Source organism: Marmota monax, unplaced genomic scaffold (genome assembly GCF_021218885.2).
Source record: "Marmota monax isolate L192 unplaced genomic scaffold, Marmota_monax_Labrador192_F-V1.1 WCK01_AAM20220418_F8-fsc00031, whole genome shotgun sequence".
NCBI classification, from domain to species: Eukaryota; Metazoa; Chordata; class Mammalia; order Rodentia; family Sciuridae; genus Marmota; species Marmota monax.
In genome coordinates, this window is record NW_026695197.1 from 6,405,441 (window position 1) to 6,432,070 (window position 26,630).

A 26,630-nucleotide genomic window follows, 5' to 3' on the forward strand; every position below is an offset into this window, starting at 1 on the left:
TTTTCTTTAAATGTGACAAGGAACAATTTTATGGATTTAAAATCTTACCCAGGATAACTAAGCATTGAATGCCCCCTCATTTTTAAATTCTGAGACAGACATGCCCCAAATCTACCTGACTGTTTGCATTCTGTTTAAGTTGGTGGGCTTTTTGTTCTTGCAAGACTCTCTTAGGAGGTTTACATGAAAGGATCTACTGAGGGTCCCTGTTATCTTGACAGAGTGGCCTACTTGTTTTCAGAATCTATTGGGAATCTCTCCAGCAAAATCCCAGTATCTTAACCACACGTTTCAAAAATCTAAAGATACTGTAAAATGTAAATTCATGTATGATTTCACAAACGGCCTGGACCTACTGAGTAGATTTTGTGCATGTAACTTATTTCCTTTATCATTTATTCATAATGACTGCAAAAACCTTCAGGCCAAATTTCAGGTGAATTACTACCTTCCCTGAAGGCAGCAGTCTCTTGCTCTCCAGACTGGTTGGTGATTTTCTGTGTTCTGGTTGGAACTGAGCAGGCCACAGCCACTTGAGGATCAGAGGAGAGTTGAGACTGTTTTTTTGCTTTAACTGAGGAGGTTCCATGAAAGGAAGCCAAATACTATTAGACAGGACATCCTGTGAGTCCCTTAGTTTACGATGTCCAAGGACGGGACTTTTTTAAAATAAGATGATTGCTTGCTTCCTTTCCTGTTAACTAGGGAGCCCCGACTGAGGATGTCCTTTTGGGATTTAGGCTCTCTAGCAAACAACTAACCCCCATAAAAATCACTTGAAGACTCATACATTGGAAAAATGTCCATGTGTTCATATATGAGCCAGTGATCATTTGGTCTGTTAGCATTTAAGCAACCACCAATCCTGTTGTCGTGAAGTAATAATCCAAAAGAAGGGACATGATCAAAGTAAAAGTTCTTGAAATTAACCATGCTAAAATAAAATTTGAGAGTTAGGTATATTGTGGCATGCCTACACAATTAAGTACAGTACAAACATGTGAAGAAGATATGAGAAATGTCCACAATAACAGAAACAATCTGATTGCTTCAAAAGTATGTATGGATTTTCTTGGTCTCCTAGAGCTTCTATGACAAATTTTACAAACTGGGTGGTTTAAAATGCATCCTCTCTGAGTGCAACTAGAAGTCTAAGACCCAAGGTATTGGCAGCACCATGCTCCCTCTGAGGGCTGGGGAAGAAGCCTGTCTCTTCCTGTTTCTGCTCGACCATGTGTTTCCTGGCTTGTGGTCCCAACGTTTCATTACCCCACACCTTCTTCCACTTGTGTTTTTACACGGCTGCCTTTGATTAGGACACCCACCCCCATCTAACATGATCTCATCATATAAGTACATCTCTAACAACCCTGTTTTCGAATAAGGTCCTATTCTGAGCTTCTAAGTAGACATGAATTTGGAGGAGATGCTCCTCAGCTCTGTGTATAGATATATGTGTATGTAATGGGTCCTTTTTTAATATGTGTATATAAAAAATACATTCATATACTTCCCTACCACACACACAGGAGAGGTTTACAAAGAAACAAATGTGTTTAGAATAGTGCAATAATATGGATATTTTTAATTTTTTTGTAGTTCTACTTTTCCTATAGTGAAAATGCATAATTTTTAATATAAAATCTATTTCTTAAAATAAAAAGTAGCACCTCAACATGTTTTTTATTTTTAATTTTTAAAAATTTTTTTGGTTGTAGATGGACACAATACATTTTGTGCTGGGCAAGCACTCGACCACTGAGCCACAACCCCAGTGTTTTCTGTTTACCAGAATCCCACCTTGAATTAGTTATTTCTTTGCCTTATCAAAGCATTATGGAGATAATTTAACCTTAATTTTAAGTAAGAATTAATCCTCTATAGCATATATGCACGTATAAATATATGTAATGAGTCAGTGGATGTTTTATGGTATTAAATAAACATTTATCATGCTTACCATTATGATAATTATAGTAATAGCTAAGCCTGAAATAACATAAAGTAAAATAGTATTTGAGACATTGAGTCAACCCGTGTGATATCAAGTTTTTAGTTTAAGTTCAGAAAGCCAAAAAATGGATATGACTGTTACTCAATTGCTGAATGGAAAGCTAATTACTATAATATGATTTAAATACTCTAAGTCAGATTAATCCTAGGAACCTAGAAACGAGACATGGCAACTGGATGGAGGCACTTTACCAGATTTATGAATTTCATCTGTTCAAATTGGCTCAAATACTGAGTACCTTTTAACACATATCCACTCTAGAACGGACTTCATCTGCTCCCTCTGTGTATTCTTGAGACAGTTTTGTCTGTAATATCATTTCTAGCTATGTAGTCAAAGATAGTCTTCTCATAAGTAATTTCCTTTCTCTTAATTATCTTTGAATGTTTTCTTGTCAATTATCGTCTATCTTTAAGAATCCCAAGTTTAATAAAGCACTGTCTTCAGTGGAGACCACTAATCCACCACGTGTTAACTACTGCAGTCCATTAAATGTCGTCCTCTGCTCCCTGAAGTCCTCACACCACAGAGCTGCAGAGTCAAAGGGAGGCTGCAGGGCCAGCTCCTCTCCTTCCACTCCTCCCCAAACCAAGGGTCTTACCGCATGTCCGCCCCACTGTGGTTTCTGTGCTTGATTCAGTTTGAACACAGCACAGTTCTTGAGTGTTCAGTTTCTGCACTTCCCTTTGAGAATTGTAGTGCTTGTACACTAATGCAGGAAGTGTAACTTTTGACCAGTAACAAGACAGTGGGGAGGAGAGCAGATAAGTACTGCAGCTTGAGGCTGTCTGCAAGTGTGCATGTGCACACATTTGTGTATAAACCAATGTTTGTCAGGGGCTGCTATATACTTAAGATGCAAAAATCTATCAGTCTCTATTCTTCATTCCAGCAAAGTAATAGGAAATGAGTGTATTGATTTTAAAAAAGAAAACAACTCTTCTTTCATTCTAGAATACAAAATGGCATCTGATTTCCTAAACAAGAGTACAAGGGAAACCTAGTGATGAGAAAAGAAGGATGAACTCTAACCCTGGGGTGAAATTGTAGAAAGTTAGGGGAAAATCTCTGGCTGAGATGAGAGAATCATCTGGGAAAGGAACTTTTGGCAATGATGCCTTGGGGAACTAGTTATGAAATAACGCTGCTGATTTTTGTTAGTATTTCCCCACAGCTATACCAGTTTGCCTGAGCATCACTAATCTTAGCTATAGCAATGACCAGAATTTCCATTTGCTATTCCTCAATATGTAAGAGAACCCATTTTGTAATTTGTTGATTGTTCCATGGGGGTTTGGTTCTTAGAAGATGATTCATACCTTGACAGCTAAAGGTAAGAGTTGAAAAGTTTAATGTTACACTATTCCCCAATTTGAAATTTTCCATTTTGGTTGCATATCAAGTCTACTGTGGAAAGAATTAAGCATAGAGAGGGTGTAGATAGGACTAGGGGGGGATATGGATGTATATTACCCAGTTTGGAGACAAAAGTCACTGGAATATTTTTTTAACACTGGCCTTCACTTACATCATTTATTAGTAGGTTTAATTTTATTGGTACTTCATTTCCACTTCAGAATGTCTTCATGAATTTTAAAGTGAATTTTACTACAATAAAAATACAGACCTTTGGATAGGCACCAGTCTCTAAGAGTAAGATGCCAGGGGATTTTTTTTTTTTCCTTTTTGAATGAAATAGATTGGTACATAAGTACCAATCTGAAGTCTTTTATTAGCTTTGAAAAAAATTGTAAGCTGTAATATATGTGGTCTCTGTCCACTTTGACTAATCTGCCACGAAAAGCAGATTGGGAGATTTGGGTCCAAAATATGCAGTAACTAGAAATGTAAAATGTGGTGATTCCTAAAATATTAGCATGGCTTATGTGTTACAGCTGGCAGCTTTTCTGGCCAAAAACTGTTCCCAGCAATGAACTGAGTAACTAGTCCCCCAAATCTCTACATTTTAGGCTTTTCTTCATGGAAACGTATGTTTAAAAATCATCTTGGTTAAAATGTAAAATGAAGCCTTGGTAAGAATTTAAAAAGGAAAAAATGGTTTTATGAGGGCCCACACCTGTGTCCTCATTTGGAGTTCTTTCTCTTTCAATTTACTGTCGTGATGTAATAAAGACAGAGATCAAGGAGGGATTTGGTTGACAGCAAGAATCCTAGAATCAATCCCATACCCAAATCCCATGTCTGCCACTTAATAATCTCAACTGGGCAAGTCATTAAATCTCTCTGACTCTATCTTTTCCTACATCATGGCCTAACATGCTAGCTATTGTGTTGACAAAATGAGACAAGGCATGTTAACTTGTTGACTCTTGTACCAGGTGTGTGGAAATTTCTCAGTGAATGCTGGCTACTGTGTCATCTAATCTAGTCCTTCTGCTTTACCACTGGAGACAAGGAGGTCTCAAAGAGTGGAGGCGCATGTGTGCAAGTAGACCCAACTGCGTGGTGGGAGCTTGGGAACTAGAAGCCAGTGCCCTGGATTCTTGGGGCAGAGCCCCCATGAAGCTGCACAGCAACTAGTGAGCCTCTCATATCTGGGTTCCAGTCATAAAAAATGCCACATTACTCACCTTTTTTTTTTTTTTTTTCCTAAATGAAGAAACAAAGTCCTTTAATCTACTCAACCCCCAATTTATTCCCTCTCTTAGCTCACATGGTGGTCGGGCATGTATTGACACTTGCCCCCATGGTATGACTTTAGGCACTCTGTCTTCTCCACACAAAACTCTCCCCAACTCACCTTCCTTTAGCACTGATTCAGTTTTGTGTGCCCACTGTGCCAGACATTGCCCTAGACCCAGGAGATATATAATAAATAAAATCCAGGTAAAGTACATGTGTTTCCTAGAGTTTGTATTCCAGGGGCTGGAGTGTGACTGCCCAGATAATAAATAAGGTAATCCCTGATGGTGTTGGTATGAGGAAGGAAAAGACAGTGTGCTGTAGGATAATCGGAGGAGGCCCTTCCTAGAGTGGGCAGAGAGGGCTTGCTGAGGAGTTGACATTAGAGCCGGACCTGAAGCCTGAGATCCCAATGTCAAGTGCCAGAAAGAGATCTTTTTCTTTGCATAAGCCCTGGAGCCCCCAGTTATCCCTAATGATTAAACTTGAAGCTGTCATCCATCATTTGTTTCTCATTATGAGAGCAGGAAGATGTTGAAGATGCTGAGTACCTGGGGGGAAGCCAGCACTGCCAAGAGCACAGAACCAGGAGCTGGGTCCACCCCAGGACTTTGCCTTGCAGCAGCCACACACTTTTCTGCTCTATCTTATGCACCTGGTTTTATGCAGTATGGACTAACAACTGAACATGGTCACCCACCATGGTGGCACAGTAGCACCCATGTCCTGAAGGGTTGACCTGGGGCCATTCTGGGCGTGGGTGACTTGGGGCCTGACTAGAACTGACTTGGGATCCTGGGAGAGGCTAAAGGTCAGAGTGAGAAGGAACAAGGCCAAGTAGGGCTGGGAAAGTAAACAGAAGGCATATGGTTGTGGAGAAGTGGATGTACTGCAAGCCAAGAGAGGTAGGCGGGGTGCTGAGCAGAAGTTGGTGCCCTGAGGAGACCAGCCAAGCCTTGTGGCATGGGAACAAGCTCCGGGTCATTGGAATTATTTTCAGAGCATGGATGAAGCCACCCACTGCTTGAAACAGATGGACATTTAGGCAAATATAATCAGCTGCATTTCTGACCATATGAAGGAAAATATGCCCATTTTGTGTGTGTGCTTGGAACCTTAGCCTTTTACACTCTCATTATGTTTCATTCATATCCAGGGGACATCATGAATGCCACAAAGAACTTTTTTAGAGTTCCAAAATTTCCTCAATTTGTGGATAAGAGCCAAGTTTTCATTTCATGAAAGGGCCTCAACTATTGACTTTATACTGAGTTAATAATCAAAACAAACAAAAAAATCCACCTATATTTGCTGTCCTGAAAGTTTTATTCTTTTTTACTGCATCAACAAGGAGCCAAACCAAGACTGCATTCAAGGACCCACCTTATGGAAGTACTTAATGAGGTTAATTTAGACTATTAAAATGGAGCTATTTAAAATGGGGTTAGATTTTCAAGTTTTGAAGGAAAATTTTGGAATCTCATTTTGTAGAAAGAAATCTGCATTTTAGTCATATTGTTACTTTTTAAAAATTGTATTAGAATGCTTGGTAATGTGGCAAGAACTTAATTTGTTTTAAAAAATAATAGCTAAGGCATCGTGAAAGAGTGGTATTTTTCTGTTTGTCTCTGGTGGGTGGCAGTTATTGAAACTAGGACTTCTGATTGTCAGACTAAATGGAATTTTGTATCTACATTAAAAGCATTATCATTAAGCATGGATGATAACAAAGTGCACATTAACACTGTAATGATAGGCAGTCTAGAAAAAAACCTGTCATAGAGCAGGCTGCCCAGCCCTCTGATAAAACTGAGGTTTATCTAATTTTTCTCAAAGCAACTAAGCATGAAAGTTCCTTACATTGTTTTTGTTCACTAGTTTTGAATTGCAGATGCTTAATTGTGAGTGAAAAAGTGTATTTTAAAGTCCATGTTTTAATAAAATGTGTATTTTCTCATGGGCAGTGTCCCAGTGTTTCTCTATCGTTCTTCTATGAAGTCCTTACTGTGTTCTGACCTCTGATTCCCCAGGAGGCCCTGCCCAGAGGAGTTAGTGTGGCATTGTCTGTCTAATCCTATCACAGAGCCATGGAGCCCTGTAAAAATAAAATAGATGCAAGTCCGCCCACAGCCGACTTATGTGTATTATTACCTGGAGACAAGATGACCTCTCAAATTCCCATCGCAGCCCTTGAATCCTTGCATATATCAATTAGTCCACAAGTGAAATGGAAGCTTTAATACATGAATTTAAATGAGACTTCCCTAGTTTCTATAATCTCTCCAGGGAAATTTTATCTTGAGAAGGTTTGTCTTTCAATGTTACCCCTTGGACTCTTTATTCCATCCCTGTCTGTCCTCAAGCACTTTCTGTCTGCCCCCACATTTGGGTCACAAATGAGAAAATGATCAATTGAGAATGGTCTGGCAATATTCTTGGCGAAATGTTTAAATCCCACCCCTCTTGGTATCGAGTTTAGAGAATGAATTATGCACAGATGAAAAGCGGGGAAGTTTCTGGTTCAGGGGACACATTTATACTGTCACTCCCTATGGATGCCCAGTTCATTATTAGGGAGGCCTTGGGAGATTGAACATAAGCCTTTTGTTAGAAGGAGGCAGGAAGGAGGCAGGACCTGTGTTGTTCCAAGGCTTTTCAGAGGAAAATTCTCATATATGAGTTAGACTGAAGCTCTTCATTACCCCTCAGGTTGACAACATATATTCTGAAGCAGAACTGGTCTTTTTGAGAGCAACTCTTGGGGTTTCTTCCTTTGACTCAGTATTTAATTTGTGGATATAAGTGTACTTTTTTTCCTTCAAAATATTTAGTTTTTAAATTATTTTAGGAAGATGTCACTTGTAAGATAGGAAATACCCTCTTTTAAATGCTTATAATATTTGTGAATACTTAGAAGTGCTTACAGAATGGCTGTTTCTATTAGAATAATGTAAAAACAGTTCTTTCTCAGTGAAAAACCATGTAGACAAGTACACCTGAAATAATGCACCTCCCCTTACCTCGTTAGTAGGAACTGGTCAGTTTTGATGATCATAAAACTTTAAACAAAGAACACTCTGTGAGGTGTGGGAATTAATAGTGTGGCCTTGACCTGGAGGTATGAGTCCAGCGGTTGGTAAAGGAAGGGGATTGCAGGTGCGTCTTCTGTCTTGGCGTATGTGAACCCATGGCATGAACAACTGAGATGCTTCAGAAGGAATTCTTGACACCTGGTCAGCCTAATATGGCTTCCAGTGAATCCCTGCTATTTTTAAAAAGAACTTAAGAAACCATGTGGGTTGTAGATTCTTAGAAAACCCTCACAAAGTCCAAGCTCAAAGAAGTGTCTCCCAAGTGAAGGAAAAATAATATTCCTTTGTATTTCTTTTCCAGTGTGCACTTTGTTTCATTTATGTGAAATTGAGTGAAAAGTGTATTGCATGAATTTTTCTTCAGCTGTTGGTGGTGGGTTACCTCTCCCAGTGATGGGAGAACATGCTGAAAATAGAGATTGTTATGAGAGAAGAAAGACAGTGATAAATATGGGTTTTGTCAGTGCAAAATATGTGAATGGAATATCTTGGCATAGAGTGGGCTAAATTTTCAGAACACTTCATATTTAACATGAAGTTTTCAGTTGAATATGGACTCCTTAAGAGAGTGACGTAAAGAAGGTAACTTAAGTCCAAACTGCCTTAAAGGTTCAACCTCAGACTGGTTTAAGGTAAATCTAAGCCGAATGGGGCCTGTGTCCAGAGCAACAGACAGGAGATAACCACACATGGGCTGTTCTTCTACAGATGGTCATGTCTAAACTTGGCAAGCCTAGCAGACTCAGACTTCAGTTGTTAAAAAAAAAAAAGTCAAAATCAAAATAGGTTCCACATGCCTCATTCCCAAAATTAATTTCTCAAAGCCTTTTTCTTATATCCACATACCCAAAACAGGTCCAGAGATAGGATCCTGGAATACCTGGCCTATCATCTGCCCTTCTAGGGGGAAAAAAACCCAAACACTGTATTATCTTCCAAAAGGAGTGATTAGTGAAAGTTTGAAGGAAGAAAATGAGGAAAAGGGGCCTCCTCCACTTTTGGACAGTTGTGATCATCTGTTTGTCTAGGTTAGAGTGGAAAGACAATGAATTACATAAGAAATCATTTCAGTTAGCACACACAGTGCTGGCTATGACATTTTACGTATTTATCTAATTTTGAAGAGACATTCCTCTGGTGTAAGTCATGAACATTGCCAATTTTTTTCCTTAGACAAAATTGTAGAATATTTGGCAATTGGGGATAAGGCCCAGGACTGGTAAGGCAGTAGGAGTCATGTTTTGGTTTCCACAGTTTGGGGCTTGCCAAACCCTTATCCAGGCTAACTTTGCTCAGTAGCCTAACTCAAGTCGCATTGACTCACATAAAATTCCTTTTGTTTTAGTAAGCAGAAATGCAATGTCTAATTTGCTCAATAATTGCTACAAAGCATAAATTTGCTGTGCCTCTCCACCCCACCACCAACAGATGTCGCATACAGGATGAAACTGAGCAAAATCAGCACGTTGGTCCTCAGCCTCAGCCTGTCTGAAGCCTGTCGGTGGTCACTATTTACACAGGCCAGAATTGTGACTTTGCTTGCTGGAGTTATGAAGAGATTTCTGGTTTTATTTCTCTCCCCGGTTTGCAAAAAAAACATATTGCCACCTTCCTAGAAAGGTATTCCAATAGTCACAAAAACTGTGTGTAAATATATTGCAATTTTTAGTTTTATTTTCAAGTAGGAATAATGAATGCCCATCCATTTTATAATGCAGTTTAAATACAATATTAAAATATGGTGACTTAGGAACCATAATGCTAAGAGTTTGTCACCCCATTTATTTACTTTGTGTCATTACTTTGTGTCATTACTCATCACATAATGATCTGGTTAAGATTCTGACCAAAAGCTACAGTGTGAGGACAGAGAAATATTTATGTACTGGAGGCCAGGTGGCAAGTCATTTAAAAGACACGCTGAACATTCAAACTTGAGAATAAGCCTTACATAGTGCAATGGCTCTTCATTCTGTAGCACTTGGTATCACCTTACTTTTCATAGCCATTCATTTTTCTTGCTTGAATCTTTGGAAATTAGTAAATTTAAAAATTAATATTTCAAATCATTATTCTGTTTACCTTCAGTAGGATGTCCAGGTGTTTGGAAGTTTTCTCGGGGACTAAGAATCCTGGACTAAAGTTGGGTCTTTTAATTAACTGATTATGTGACCTGTTAGGTCATACTCAGCATCCTTATTTGTAAGGGAAGAATATAATTCCTGTCCTGCTTTCCTCCCAGGATTCTTTCAAAGATCAAAATGGGAGCATGGGGGCTGAGCACAGTGGTACATGCCTAGAATCCCAGCCACTACTCCTGAGACTGAGGCAGGAAAATCCCAAGTTCAAGGCCAGTCTGGGCAATTTAATTTAGCAGGAGGTTGTCTTAATAAAAAATAAAAGGGATGGGGATATAACTCAGTACTAGAGTGTTTGCTTGGTATATGTGAGAACCTAGGTTGGATTCCCAGTACTGCCAAAAAAAAAAAAAAATCAAGGAATTCTATATCTATACTGTGATGTGAAAATTCCTTGTGTTATCCACACAGTGTTTCTGCAAACTCGGCATGGAGAGGTGCTGTTATCTTTATTTTGCCATACAGATTAAGACCTAAGAAATTATACTGAATTCTTAGGATTGTAGAGTGTGTTCATGGAAGGCTAGTGCTGTATTTATTCTCCCTTGCCTGAGTTTAATATTTGGAAAAGTATGTTAACTTCTTCGAGCTTTTTAGTCACCTGATAATTTAAATTTGAATATACTGAAAATTGTACCTGCATAGAAAGAGAGGGCTGAAGGAATTGCAAGGAGCAAGGACATGTGGCAGGCCAGGGACAGGATTCTCTTTACTCTCTGGCTGCCACCTGCCTTGTTGGAGGTTCAGAAGGGCCCTTCCCCTTCTGTGGAGAAGGCTTCAGACCCAGAGGCCTCAAATCACTAGGCCTGGCATGTTTGGATGGGCTAGCAAAACAGCCCCAAAGTCAAATGAATGTAGAAGTATCATGTTGAAACTCCGAGAAGATGGATTATTAGAATATTCTAATCAGCATGGGTGGTGAATAGAAATTAACTATATTGATCCCATAACTATTAATTTGAAGAAGGTACAAAGTCTGTTTATTGTGTTGCCAGTGTTTTGATTTAGGAAATGTTAATACTTGTTAATACTCCTGGCTTTCATTGGCTTACCCTTCTCTTGTTCTACCTTTTAACCTGGTTTTTCCCACAAGTCCCTACACATAGCGGTCCCCAGTGTGGGTCTCCCAGGGACTGCATCTGTTGACTGGAGCAGGCAGTGGTGGAGGTTAGAGTGGCAGTTCTGGTGACTTACTGACCTGAGTTCTGAAGCACAAATCCAGAGCTGTTTTCCTTGTTTGCCAGCTTTTCTTAATGAACTCCTTGAAGACATACAGTGCCCTTATCTGCCTTTATGAAAGGACAGTTGTCCTTAGGTGAATGTTATCAATAAGACCTGGAGGAACAGGTGATTCATTGACAGACTTCAGCCATTGACTTCTTTCTTCCTTGCTCTCTTGGAGTTTTAAACATTCCCATAACTCTTACACCTGTCCTTTTGTTGGATATTTTTCTACCCCTTTGTAGTCACAGAAGTTTTACTTGGATATAGATTATCTTTCTAAAATATATCTGAGTTTAGTTCTGCTTTTAAGTCATTATGAGCAAACATTTTCTTCTTGAAACTTAGTAGGAAAAACTTCACATCAGCTCCAGTGAAGCTCAGGGGGCAGGTTGGCTGGCAGAACAGGTTCCACTCAAAGCAAGCTTTGAGGAAGAGAGAAGATACTTTTCCCCCCCCTCAAATGTTCATCTTTAGGGACTGGAGTGGGAAGAAAGCTTTTATTAGGAGGTGGGCACAGTGGCACAGAAAAGCAGGAAATATGCATTGGTGAATGCAGTTTGGCTGTGTCAATCTGAAGCATGGCCCATTCTCAGTTCCCTAGAGCCCTTCAGGGTCAGGGGGCCCTTGGCCTTCATTCTCAGTATGAGGAGGTTCAGAAGTTAAAGCAATTTGGAACTTTTAATTTCAAAGGGGATCTGTTTCAAGCTCAATTTGGTTTGGTGCCATCTAACGTAATTCTGGGCCTTGACATCTCACCCTCCATCAGAACATTGCCTGGAAGTGCAAAAGGTTCTCATTACTGCACAACGAAGAAGAGATTAGAAAAGTACATCAACTGCTAGCAGTTATGCTGTAGATGAAAACGACATTAAACAATTCAAAATATTTTATGTTTTGAATTATTTCTCCTAAGGTTTTACATAATTTATATAGATGATAAAAAATTGATTGGATTTTCAAAAGCAAATGGTTTTATTTAATAAATGATAGACTTAGGAAAATGGTAGACATTATTAACCAAAAATATTTTAAAACCTTTAATAATGGTATGGAAAAGCAGTATTTATGGAATCACATTATCTGTGATTCCAGTGCTATGAAATTTTTCAGGTTTTCAGGAAAAGAGAATTTATAGATAAGGATGATCCTGAGGATGGGTAGATGGATGCTTATTTGTTTTCATATGTATTTATAATGAAATCTTCATTTAGCACTTTGAAGTAGAAGTCAGATTTCTATTGCTTTAATGAGAGTAAATAACTCCAAGCACAACTGTTTTATAAATATAATGATTTTTTTGTATGTAAAACTTAGTCTATAGATACTGATATCCTTTCTAGTCATGATTAAAAATATTACTTATGTCTCTAAATACTATTTGCCACTGCAAGGAAACAGAGCCCTTGGACAAATGACTGGTTCAAACTGAGGCAGGAAAGATACAAGTTCATTCTGCAAAATCTTGTCATACCAGAAAGCAAGAAAGTTATCAAAGACTCCTAGGATCTTGTCAAAAGAACTTAAAACCCAACCTGAATATGCTCTTGTAACCCTATATCAATAAAGATATAAATGGACTGAAACGTATCAAATAATTTTCAATCATAAGTTCTTAATTATACTTCAAAACATTAAAACCTCATTGGCCATGTTTGGAGAGTATTAGGGACTACCTCAGTGTTTTGAGAACTGGCAAATAAAGAGACAGGTGTCTACTCTTCTTTCCTATATAATCTGAACCTCAGGGTACTTAAGAGGGAAATTTCTCTTTATAGAATTATTCCAGCTAATAAATCAAGAATGAATGATATATTATCACTTTGAAGTTTCTAATGAACTATTGGATTGAGACAAATGCTAATGGCTTACAGTATAACAGAAAGTCAGATGTTGTGTGCCTTCTAATGGAAGTCCAGACTGTGCATGAAGCACTAGAGCTTGAGTCAGATCAAGTCTCTAGATTGTGTCAGCAGTTTATAGGAATGCAGAGGACAGAAGAACCTGTCAAGTAGCATGTTAAAGCACACTAGTGGTATGCAGTGAGTGAAGTCCCGATTTGGAAACTACCAAACAACCCAGTTTCTTCAACATAAAAAACGTTCCAAGGAAAGACTAGAAAGACTAAAGAAGAACCTATAGATAAAAGAAATTTTTAAAAAACATATCACAGAATAACAGAGTTGAACTTTGTTTGAATTCACATCCAAACAAACAGAAACAAAATTGTAATGCTTGTTTGATTGTATTAAATAATTATTTTAATTTTGGGTGTGATAATACTATAGAGGTTTGGTATTTTTAATGTCCTTGTCTTTTAGATTCACACACTGAAATATTTACAAGTGAAGTGATATGCTTGGCATTCATTCCAGAATAATTTGGCTTGAGCAGTCAGGGGTGAGATTGTCAGAGGGGAGTTAATGGGATCATAAATGAAACAAGATTGGTCAAGTATTGATGATTGTTGAAGCCAAGAAATAGATACAACTAGTTTGTTTTTCTATTTTTTCTTTTGTGCATATTTGGAATTTCCAAAATAAAAGTTAATGTATATGTGTCATATATATGTATATTTATGTACACACACGTATAATATATATGCACACACTTATATTCTACAAAATTAATGAAAACTGCAAAGTTGATTCAGGTTTAAATATTAAAAATACTTTGCCCATTCTAACAAATGTATAGTGGCAAACTCTGAGACACTTAACATTTGCAAGTACTTGTAGTGAAAATACTATGAAATATATTCAACTAAAAGATTACTTTGCTATACACTACTATAGACCTTATAACTTCTTAATGATTACACGTAGACTTAAGATCAAAAGTGAAACTTCAGATTGTGCTCTTAGTTAAGAATCTCAGATCCTAAAGACCTTTTATGTGTAGTTGGGGGAGATGTACAACAATATTGCATGAAAAAAATGTGAACTGTAATTCTAATATGGCAAATATGTAAACTGGAGAGAGAGAAAGCAAAGCTAAAGGGCTTAACCAAGGCAGGACTTTTACATTCCCTAAAGCTCCACTAGGGATCCTCTTCCTGAATAGCTAAGTGTCTTTTATGTTTCTCACTTAACTTTTTCCTTCTAGGTAAATAAACTTGTTTTTGTTTGTTTATTCCTAGTTGGGGAATGGCAGTCAATGTGTATTCTACCTCGATAACCCAAGAGACTATGAGCAGACATGACATCATTGCATGGGTTAATGACATAGTATCTTTAAACTACACAAAAGTGGAGCAGCTTTGTTCAGGTAAGAGAACATCTTTTAAGTATTTGCCTTAAATGTTTACTGTCTTATGGAATGTGATTTTATGAACCAAAAACGATACATTTGGGGTAGAAGAAATATCTATATCTACTAAAGGGAGGAAACTCAGGTATAGCTAAAGAACATATGGGAGAAAAATATTTATCAGCATCTAAAAGCATAGAACTACCCTGCTGAGTATCATGAGTAGTCTCTAGCTTGGTCTCTATAACAGCTTGCATTTCTGTGACCTACGTGCCTGACAAGAACAACTTAGAGCAAGGAACGTTCTTTGGAGATCACTATTTCAGAGGTATCTGTGTATAGTGGGCCAAGTCTATTGCTCTGGGCCCAAGGGAAGTGGAAGGGCATGGTGGAGGAAGGCTGCTCACTGTTCATCAGCCTGGTAGCTGAGGGAGAGAAGGGGAAAGGGGCCACAGGGAAGAATAAGCCTTCCAAGGGTGCCCCTTCGTGTACTTCCTTCAGCCATGCCCTACCCGCCTACAGTTACCACCCTGTCCCTTTAACCAGGATGGACTGATTAGGTTACAACTTTCACAGTCCAGTCATTTTACCTCCTAGCATTCTGCATTAACACAGAAGCTTTTGGGGGACATCTTGTATCCAAACCATAATAGTCTAATAGCCTCTTCTTCATCTTCTGCCTGCTACCACATTTACTGCTCCAAACAGAGTGAGTTTTGCAATAGCCTTCCTTAAAAATCTTCAGGGCTCCACACTGCCCTTCCCACAGGGTAAAATTCAGACTTCACATCACTGATAAAATCCTTTCCCTTCTGGCTGTGACGTACCCATCTTCTTAATTTCATCTATCACATCTTCCCCGCAAAACACTGTTTCACAAAACACTGTTTCCTAAAGACTCCTTTCGTTTGCTATTCAGGACTTTTTTCCATACTCCCTTTGTTAAGAAGGTCTTTCTCCTTCTTTTTGTTTGTGATAAAATCTTGTTCACACTTTAAAGTCCAGCTCACCTGCCACCCACTCTGAGAAGCAATGCCAGGCTCCACTGTGTTCCTGAAGCATTGTGCCCACCCCTCCAGAATAACACTTGCTGTGTTATAACATCTAACTCCTGCTCAGTCAAGGGAGTTCTTGAGGACAGGCCTGTCTTTTTGTCCAATGCCTGTGACATCCCTTATGCCTGATACCAAGTCAGTCTACAAGGAATTAACTGAGTTAAACTTATATGAAAAAAAAATAAAGATATAGTTTCAGTAAGTGGAATCCTGTTGTAAATTAAAGTGAAATTCCATGAGACAGATTAGATAACCAAGGAGTCATCAGTTTTAGCTGATGCACTGGTATTGGACATTCTCCTCTTTCCCAGTGGATCATGTTTTAAAAAAAGATTTCATGCAGTGTAATCAGAATTTGGAAAGCCCTCAGTAGTCACTTTCAGATGATATCTGAGTCCACCACCCACCAGTTTTTGTACTTTCCCTTCTCCAAGTCTGGATTTGATCAGAATACTCTAGAGGACTAACTTTCAGGACTCTTGACATCTCTTCCTCTTGATCATTATCCCAACCAGCAGGCAGTGAAGTTGGCTAGATCCTAGGGATTGCCTCACCCACCTATCTGCCTGCACCTCAAATATGAAGAAGCCCTGTGACTTATGAGGTTAGGAGTAGGGACAACTAATCAGTTCTCTGCCATTCAAAACAAGCTAGAGAAAAAGCAGACTTAGGATGATATACTAAGTAATTAGAGAAGAGGAGGGTAAAGAGGGAATCCATAATGGCAGGAGGGTTCCTGCCTCAGGTCCAGCTGCTGCAGTGGGTAATAGCCCATGCCACTTTTATATTGCAATTATTTGTGAAGGTGTTCCTTTCTCTGCAGTGCCTGACTTGTAGCATTCCCTCAGCAATGCTCAAGCTAGAGTGAATGAAAAGCAGTTTGCAACACTAGGAAGCAAAGACAAAAATGTGTATCCTACCCACAAAGTGGGTGTGTATACATGTGGATAAGGAGAATGGGTTTGGCTAAAGAGACATGAGAAGGAAGAGGCAATAAGGAAACGAGTTAGAAAATTTCTACTCATGGGCCTTAAATGTTAAAGGAACCCATAGGAGCTTCTGATAAAGAGTTCATTAGTAGCAAATGAAATGAGAACAAATAAGGTTTTTTTTTTTTTTCAGATACTGTAGTAAATGATTGTGACCAATATACATAATCTTTGCAGATCTTTAAAACTTCCCAGATGGCAAACTTAAAAGAATTTCAAAAAGCATGGATGCAAGATTCTTACACAGTTATCTTAGAGCGTTGGCAGACGTTTGTCACCCATTTGCAGCTGCATTGCTGCTGTCAAGTGTGGCTTGATGAAAACCTGAGGGCGCCATTTTGATCACTGTTGAACAGTTCGAATTTCCTTTGAGATGACCCGCCAGCTACCTAAAGTTACAAGGCTAATGGTTCAGAGAAACAAATTTAAAGCTTCTTTTCTACTCTGGAACATGTTTCTCACCATAAGAAATGTAAACAGATGAACAGGCATGTTCATCTCCAGAGCAGAGAGACCCAGGTCTTTATTTCAGGCAGTGGTTTTCTCAAAATATAAACTGTGGACCCAATGCACATATGGTCTTCTGGGGAGCTGCTGAAAATGTGGATTTTTGGGACTCTTGACCTTCTAAGTCAGTACCTCTTTCTTAGGCATGAAGCCTAGAAACTTGAATTTTCAAGAGCAACCCAAGGATTTTTGTCTGCAGCCAAGAGCTTGCAATACATTTTTGAGAAACCCCAAACTAAAAGTGAAGTTAAATTATCTAAAAGTTACCTGGCACAGTTCCCTTATTTATTATTTAATCTGTGACTTTTGTCTTCAGCAATGGCATTTAACAGGAGGAAGCTATTGTTCTATTTATTTATTTATGAATTTACTATTTATATCCTTCGTTGTTCTGGAAGACATTCAAGGCAGTGCTGTAAGACTAAGAACAAATCCATATATTGTTGACCTAAGTGATGTATTCTCATCTTACTTATGAATAGTCAATTTTGGGGGGGGGGGTAATATTTTTTTCTTCAGTTTATTTTAATTCCTTTTAACTTACTATATAGGATTTTATTTTAATAGTATGCTCTGGAAACACATTCACAAAATTCCTTCACATATGTAAACTGATTTTTTTTTCCTTGTTCAACATCATTTCATACCCTTTCCTAAAGATTTATGCTTCAATGATAGCTGATCCCTTTCGGCTGCTGTTGCATTGTACTATTCCCACCTCCCCACTTATTTTTTTTTTTTCCATTTCTAGTTAAGATATTTTTCCTCCAGCTCAATATTAAATTATCATCAGCTTTTCTTCTGTTCATAAAGAGCTGGAAAATACTGGCTTACATTGAGTTGTATTGTTTTCAGAATTTTCTGCCTTTATATAATTATCATTTGTTTCCACATAAGCATTTTTTAAAAACTCTTTAAAGGAAAGATGGTGTAACAAGGTAGAACACTTGGAAACATATTATCATAAGTTACAAAACAAGGAAAAGATATAACCTTATGAACATTTTCTTTGAACGTTAAATCTTGGTTATATTACATGCATATTTGGTCTGCATTTATTTCCCACGAAAAGGATCCATTAAATTTTGAGTAAAAGCATGGACTGTATAAATGGAGTTTAGAGTATCAGTGGATATATACATATCAGTTATATACAAATCATTGTGGATTCCCATCATGGAATGGAGGATAGAACCATATTATTTGCATTCAGTTGCTTAATAAAATTTATAGGGCTTGGGGGGGATGGGGACACAGATTTTTTTTTTTTTAAGTCCCAGCTCGAACCAGTTTAAGAGATGTTTTAGGACATAGTAAAGAGGGTGAATGCACAGTATGGTGCTAAAAGTCCTAAAAACAGCTTTAGCAACTTGAAACTCTGATTGTAGATGATAGAAAAGATAGCGGGCAGTATGGAGCAGAAGATGCAAAAGAAATGGAGACAGGAGCCTGATGGGATAGAAGGAAGGCGTCTTTCCCTTTCCTCACCCCTGCCCTCAAATACCAAGCCACCTTTGAAACTTCTTACTGACACCCATTTTTCTGTGTCTGTATCCTCTCCCCTAGGCTGGCTTTAAATAGGGGGATCAGGATTTGATTGGGTTTCAATTTGTGCTTCTCCAAATTGGTTCAAGCTTTGTCTTAGACCAAGTTTCTGGTATTTTCTTCTCCAGGAAAGCTTCTGAATCTAGCTGATGATAGAGTGACATTTATGGTTCTAGGTATGTGTGATGGCACTGTGTAAGCGGCTAGGAGGCTCGCACAGGTATGGCCATCAGGCATGCTATGACCTTGGGAACATAGTCCTCTGGGTTTTGTCCTGTTAGCAGTCATTGCTGAGCCCAGCAGAGTATTCTTTTGTGTCCATTTTTGGCTATAGATGTGTGCCTGTTAAATAGGTTGATCCCAGCCTAGCATGGTGTCCCCTGTGCCTCCTCTGTTCTGTCCGCAGAGACCTCTGTCAGGAGAACAGGTTAGTGATGAAATCAGCTCAGAGGCTAAATTTAGTAGAGCTGCTCCTGCTGGGTCTCTCATATTGAAACCAACTAAGGAATTCGGTCCATGTCTGTAAGCCTAAGAGTTTACTCAGCTTTATAAAACCATAGATGGTGATTTTTCTATAAGAAAGTTAAGCCTTCTCAAATTGTGTTACTGTTGTTAGAGAGGTAATGGCACTAGGTAGTTATTCAGACTTAGAGATACTATGTAGAAGGGTTTTGTTTTTGCTGACAACTTTTCTCCCTGATTTTATTTGAATTAAGCTAATTTTGAAATCAGTTTCCTTAGTCTCAGCAGACCAAGTAATTGGAAAAGAAGAGAGCCAAAAGTGAGTCTGGTGATGGCAGGAGGGTCCTGCCTCGGGTCCATGCGCTGCAGTGGGCAGCATATTCGGGTGTCCACAGGTGCACTGGCTGAAGGCAGGCAATTTTTTGAGCAGAATATAGGTGACTAAGGGTAATTTTCCTTATGAATTTATATATTTACATGTATATTGACACTTGGATACTGAAGATAAACATGAATTGGAGTTTTTATTGGGATTTTCTATTTACTACCTTTTGTAATGCTATACACCATACTAGGGGAAAGTGAGTATGCATTCACCTTCACTTACCAGACTGTCCCCACACATTGTGTCTTCCACACATGGATGATCCAACTTTGCAAACAGTCACACACGCCTTCACTCATTATTGTGTTCAGCTCTAATAACAAACATGTTTCAAGCCCTTCCTCCGGGTAGGCCTTGGGGACCAGATGATAAGTAAGATGTAGCCATTGTCCTGGAAGCCTTCACAGAACTCAAAGGAGGAAATAAGTGAAGGGAAGTGGGGACAGGGGTCAGTGAAAAAGGACTTTCATTCAGATTCTTGGGAGTGGCTTGGTACTCCTGGATGACAGAGTGCCAGCATTCAGGAGCCATCTCAGAAATGCTCTTCTTCCACTGGAGATAGCAAGTATGTAAAGAAAACGTGTTGGGTCTTGAGTTTCTTCTACTGATAGACACAAGTTAGTGTAGCCTTTGTCTTCAGACATGGGGACTCTAGTCGGTAACTAAGGCATTTGTTTTTGTAGATACAGCCCTTAGATAATACGAAGTTGTCTTTTCTAAGTGAAAGGGTTTTCCTGATGATCTCAGCAGAGTAGTATGTAAAAATTGATTTTATTCTACTTATTTGAAGCAACTATGCATACATGTGGGATATTCTCAGGAAACCATAGAACTGCTAACTTCTTTGAGAGGAATGCAACAGATATTTTAAATTCTGTTAACTGCTGGGGTCTCTTAACTGGGTAAGTGTCCTGTGACTGCATTAGCATTTAGGAACAGACTTACAGCTACAGCCCAAATCCTGTTCTCCCAGTTTCTGCAGGGGTTCTCCAGTGGTGCAATAAATACCATAAATGAGGGGAAATTATTATTTTTTTTTTTAAAAAAAAAGCAGGCTAGGGAAGCAAAACAGGGTAGGGAAAATAGATCACATGAAATGTAATGATTTTGTTAAAAGTTGGCAGTATATATACTTTTTTGATGTTGTTGTTTTAAATAGTAACACTTGACAGTACAATGATCATGACATATCATACATTTGAATCAAATGGGTTATAATTTCTCATTTTTCTGAGTGTACAGGTTGCAGAATCATATTGGTCATACAGTCACGTACATACATACAGCAATACTGGTGTCTATTTTATTCTGCTGTCCTTCCTATCCCCCCTTCCCCTCACCTCCCAAAATCAAGAACTCATAATCATAATGGACTTAATATAGTTAACAAGAACAAAGCAAATGGGTAACATTATGAGGCCATAAAATGTCGTTGCCTTTGTGTATTCTTAATAAGATTATAAAAATTAATAATTTTAGAAATGTATCCTGTATTTTCATCTCTTATTACTTTCCCTTATCTGGGAAAATTCCCAGAGGACATAGATAACCTGGGGGCTTTTGAATGTATCATGTTGCTAATTCACAAACTCTATGCTCTATCTGCCATAGTAAGTCCCTTGTATTTCTCCTGCCCCTAAACAATGAATGGATGTAATTGTGAGTTTAGAGATGAGAACTGTTGAAGTTTGGGATGGATCATCAAAAGAATGGGGTGGGGGTGCAGTTCAGATGAGGAGGGTTCAATGATGTGAGTATCTGAACCTCAGCAGCCCCAGAATGGACTCCTTAACTTCAGAACCTGCAGCTCTGACTCCAGGCTCCAGGGACCTTCCATGCTTCTAAGGTTTAAGACTCATCTGTAACTCAATTCTAATTACAGATACCATTAGAGCCCCTTCTCTTCTGATTTCATCTCTGTTTTATAAGATGCTTACTTTTAAAGCACATGATGGCATGCTTATTTTGAAATCATTATCCGAGATCTATAAAAGCTAGTTTCTCAGTAAGAAAAAAAAAATGTATGTTCTAACATATTGAAAGTTATTTTAATTTTTCTCAAGATGTCAGTTACTTCACATGATGGATATGTTCGTTACAAAACATTATTTTGAATTCATATTGCTAACTTTTCTTTTCCTTTCCTCCCTTTCAGTTCAAAACATCTAAAGTCTTTCACAGGAAGAGTGTAAATTTTGGGGAAAATAGTCACTTCCTTTTATAAATGAATTTATGATGACTTAAACACCTCATATGTTTGTCTGAGGAAAGACTTAAGAACTGGAAAAACCTTCAAATGTTTTCAACAGATAAATGAGGATCTTGGGAATGTATTCCTACCCTTCCTTTGCTAGGGAAGCTAAGGACCTCATTTTTTTCTTTGGGTCTTTGTCCCTTGAATCTAAAACATACATTTTGGAGATTTCACATTTCATCTGAAACAGTCCAAAAACCCAAACCCAAACCCACTTGTTTTTATAGCTCTGATTATTCTAACCAGGCACACAATACATTCCTTTACACTTTAGGGGCATAATGATGTCATAAAACCTCAGTTTTTATTTCTTTCTCTCCACCAACCACTTTCATTGTGCTCTTTATATGTGTTGTTTCTTTTAATTCTTAAAACAACCCTATAAGGAAGAAGAATAGGAATGATTTGTTCCTATTTTACGTATGAGGGCAAGAGCTCCCGGAGGCCAGGTGTTCCCAGCCTCGGCCTTGGAGTTCAACCTGTGCTCTCAGTTCCGTGTATGGCAGCATGCTTGGGGTAGAGGGCTCACTGTGTGTGCCCACATGGATGCATTTCTTATTGTTCTAAACCCATTTATCAGGAGTCCATTGAATAGAAGAAATAGAGAAGTCCTTGCCCCCATGCTTCACGTACTAATGGTAATTCTTCTAATGACAAGGTCTTGTCTTAATCCTGGTATTACCATACCAGGATTCTAGTTTGGATATGAAGTGTCCCCTAAAGACTCATGTCTCCAAGGCTTGGTCATCAGGACAGCAATGTTCATAGAGCTTTTAGGAAATGGATGGATCGTGAAAGCTTTAACCTCATCAGTGAATTAATCCATTTGATGGATTAATAATTTGAAGGACTCCTGGGAGGTGGTGCAAACCATAGGCAGATGGGATGTGGTTAGAGGAAGTGGGTTACAGGGGCCATGCCCCTGGGGGCTGTATCTGGTCCCTACCCTCACCCCACCGCTTTTTCCCTGCTGCCATAAGCTGGGCAGCTTTCCCTCTTGTACACCCTTCTGCCATGATGTTGCCTCACCTCAGGCCCAAAGCTATGGAGCCAGCACTCCATGGACTGAAATCTCTGAAACTGTGAGCCAAAATAAACCTCTCCTCCTTTATTTACGTCATGTATTTTGGTGACAGTGACGAAGATGACTAAGAACTCTCAAGATGAACTTGCTTACCGAAGGAAGACACACACTAGTAGAAATACATAGGTGTTGGTTTCTAGTCTTACAGAAATCCTCCTTGTTCCACCCACCATGAGTACAGTGGGAAAGAGCCACCCTTTCTCTCTGCCTACTCTCCTGGCTCCTGCTCCTGCTCCTGTTCTAACTCTAACCCCTTTTCCTCTAAACAAGATGAGGTGGCTCTGGGACTTTACCACTCACCTCAGAAGAACTTGTCATCTCTCAGAATTATTTCTTGCCACAAAGAATAACCAGGATAATGCATGTTCTCCTGGAGATCCACACATGCACATCAATATATGATCTACCACTTGTACCCCAGGAGTGAGGTCCTTATGCTAAACCCAGGCTTGCTCTAACAAATTTAAGAGGACTTCACATTCATATTTCCTCCTTTCTGTGCTATTTGGGAAAATAGAACATGTTCTAGAATAATTTTGGTACAAGATTGATCCCCCAGAGGATTTATTCATCAAGGTATCATTTGTTTTCCATGTATTTAATTCACTTCAGGAAACTTAAATTGCAGTAGCTATCTTAAAAGGCTCCACTAGCTTCTCTGGGCCCTTCTTTAATATGAAAAGTTGATGTTTTCTTAGTCTTATATATAAAAGGATGTGCTAATGCTGCTACATCTAAGAGAGTCACCCATTTTTCATCTATTTCTTTTTTAAAATATTTTTTAGTTGTCAATGGACCTTTATTTAATTTATTTATATGCAGTGCTGAGAATCAAACCCAGTGCTTCACACATGCTAGGCAAGTGCTCTACCACTGAGCCACAACCCCAGCCTGCCATTTCTTATCCATTTCTATCCTGTCATTTCCATAGCTTCAGGGTACCATGTTTAAACCTTTTTCACATAGGAATTCTAGAAATGCCAGTGGTTATAGTAGCAGACACTGGTAGCACAGTAGAAAGAGGAGTTGGGCACCATCTCTAGTTGTGTTAGTTAGCTTTCTGTCACTATAACAAAATACCTGAAATAATATATAAAGAGGAAAGGTTTATTTTGGCTCACAGTGTTAGAGGTTCCCAGTCCATGATCAGTTGGCTCTATTTCTTTTGGCCTGTGGCAAGGCAGCACATCCTAATAGGGGCATGTGGTAGAACAAAACTGTTCAATTCATGGCCAAGAAGCCAAAGAAAAGAGGACAAGGAATGGGCCAGGGTTCTGCCCTCAGAGGTATGCCCCAATCACCTAAGGACATACCATGAGGACCCAACCCAGAGGTTCTACTATTTCCCAATAGCACCACATTGGGGGCTAAAGCTTTAACATCTGGGTCTGTGGGGGACATTCAAGACCCAAACTGTAGTACCAGTCATCAAAACCTATTCACCAACAACCACAAGAACTAATTAGAATGCAAGTCAATCTGCTATTGAGCTCCCATAGTTGGTATAGTGATTCAGTTCTGTACTGGGAATAAGAAAAGCATCAGAAAGAAGGTGATGATTGGACTAAGCTTTAAAGAACAACAAGTTTCTATTCAAATGTAAAAGGCAACAAAAAGGACATTTTAGGTAGAAAAGTTTGATTAGGGCAGAGAGAAGGTGCAGTGTTTTATGCATGTTAAATGCATGTGTAAGGTGTCTATAATTTATATATGAGGATTCAAGGCAGCCAAAGAAAAATACTGGTGCTTCAAATTCTAAGTATTCGTAGTATTCAATGAAATGAAAGATTATTTCAGTCTAGAAAAAGCTCTTTGTCTTAGCCTTGTTTGGGCCTTTGGCCAAATAGCCATGCAGATTTAGTGAATGGTTAATAAATATCATGAAGTTGAACCCGAGATGTTATTCAAACTAGGTTTTTAATGAAGAGTAGGATTCAGGCTGAGAAGAGGAAGATGGTGATTTTAAATAAAGGCACCATTTAGACCATTTTTATGTTGTACACATTGCTTTACTTATCCCTGCAATCAGCAGATATTTACTGGGTACTTGGAATGTGTCAGAGGACCAGGAACTAAGGATCAGCAGTATGCATAAAGCAACACAGATCATACCCAGCTGGGACCTGTTCCTTCACTCCCAACGTTCTCATTGAGATGTCTCTATCCAGAACATTCAAATTCCCTTTTTTCAGCTTATGCAAGTACAAAGCAAAGGTAGAATAAGATCCCTGGACAAAAGTAGGCATTTAGCCTGTCTCACGGTTGGACGGTTTGTAACACTAATGAGCATGTGTGCTCAGGATTGTCTGAAATATTAGTAGACCTTTTCACTTCTATACAATAAAGATCATCAAGCTAGCAACGCAAAATTCTGTTGATCTTCAAAAGAAAACATTTACTCTGACCTACTTTTTTTCTGGACTGTTTTTAAATTCATAGTTTATCAGACATGTAGACACTATGTGGGGAAAAAGAAAGGAAGTGTCAGAAATCTCTGGCAAATGTTTGGGCATGTTGGAATCGCATACCTTAGAGTCACCATCACTCTGCAGATTGGGTTTTTCCCATCCTGAAACCATGACGTAATTCTGACAGATAGCAAGTTACCTCTCTTTATTTGTCCCCTCCCTTCCAAGGGTGTGTTCTTCCTCAAGTATTCACACTTAAGCTTTTATGACCAAATTATTTGACAATAAGAAGCATGTAAATATGCCACTAAAGCCAGCTCAATTTCCCAAAGTTTCTTTTCACATTCTTCAGGAGGATGATCATCCTCCACTTTAATTTTTTCTAGATTACATTTCACGACAATTCATGGAAGAAGTTTACAGAACTATAGAAGGAACCAAATTTTAATAAAAACATGTCTATCAACTTTAAAACTGTGTTAGAATCCACTGGTTTTTTTTTTGAAAACCTAAAGACCTTTCCCGCCTCTTTCTTTTTCCTAAATTATTCCATTCTTCTTTCATTTCTACAGTGTCATATGATTAAATCCCTGAAGCAAATACTGTGTGGTCCTTATACTAATTTGAATTCCTTCTCATACTAGAATTGTGCTTAGAAATCAAAGTGTTCTGGGATTCACCTGGTAAATATAGAGAAAGCATCTCATTACAGAACAGTATTCTGTTGTGTATCACAGTCTATGTGAATGTTTTGGGGTAGCTGTTCCCGAGTTCTCTTCTAGTTTTGGGGGGCTTCCTTTGGTTTGTGCCCTGTTCGCTGGACTTGCTTTGATCTTAGACCCACTCTCAGGGAGCAGTGGGGAAGGAATACCCTCCTTGGGAAGGAGGCATTTGGGGACATTGTTGGCATGGATAACAGCTTGTAGACTGGATTGGGAGCAGTGGCAAAAGTAAGATGTCCTCACCTGCAAGCCTGAGGGTGGGGGACAGTGAATCAGCTCTGGAGAGGAACCCTGAAGCTCCAGTCCCAGGGACAGTGACCTCTACCACAAAAAAGAAGAGACCTAAAAAAGGGGTTCCTTGTATAGAAGTGGACTGCAGGTTTGTGCTGGCCCATTCCTAACCTCTGTACCAAAAGCCTGTCCAGGATCTACCATACCTCAGTCCGTACAGCAGCCTGGTGTGTAGAAGTATTGATAGAATGATGTCAGGAGACATTCCCTAAGAACATGGGAAAAGTGTTTCTGCTTTAGGTTTCTTACCCTTAATTAAATTTGCCCCTAAAATAATTATGTCCTGAAAATTGCAGCTTAAAAATGGCATTGTGTGGAAACTCTTCTCAAAAGACACAGGTGCTCAGAAGTCAGCATGGGTTCCAAATTAAGCTAAGCTGCTTTTGCATTTGAGCAGTGAGCATGGCTGCAGCCACCTTCCCAGTGTCAACTCCCACAGCCTCCCTGCTTCCAGCCTCCACTTGCACAAATACACCTTACACAAGCAGAATGCCTCCTTTGAAGGCCATCTCAAATGCCGCTTCACCCTGTCTTCCTCCTCACCTTCAATAAGGTGTGAGCTCACCACCTT

The 26,630-nt window shown here is 38.9% G+C and overlaps 1 protein-coding gene across 4 annotated transcripts in view; it reads left to right on the forward strand.

Moving 5' to 3' along the window:
• Positions 1–26,630, forward strand: part of Mapre2 (microtubule associated protein RP/EB family member 2) — a 159,518-nt gene that overhangs the window by 76,630 nt on the left and 56,258 nt on the right. For 3 of the 4 annotated variants that reach the window (XM_046428357.2, XM_046428356.2, XM_046428355.2), the window contains one exon: positions 14,248–14,375. The exons of the other annotated variant lie outside the window; for it this stretch is intronic. In XM_046428357.2, the coding sequence (XP_046284313.1) occupies positions 14,255–14,375 (121 nt within the window). In that variant the 5' untranslated portion in view covers positions 14,248–14,254. The remainder of the gene's footprint in view (positions 1–14,247; positions 14,376–26,630) is intronic. 4 annotated transcript variants of the gene reach the window in all.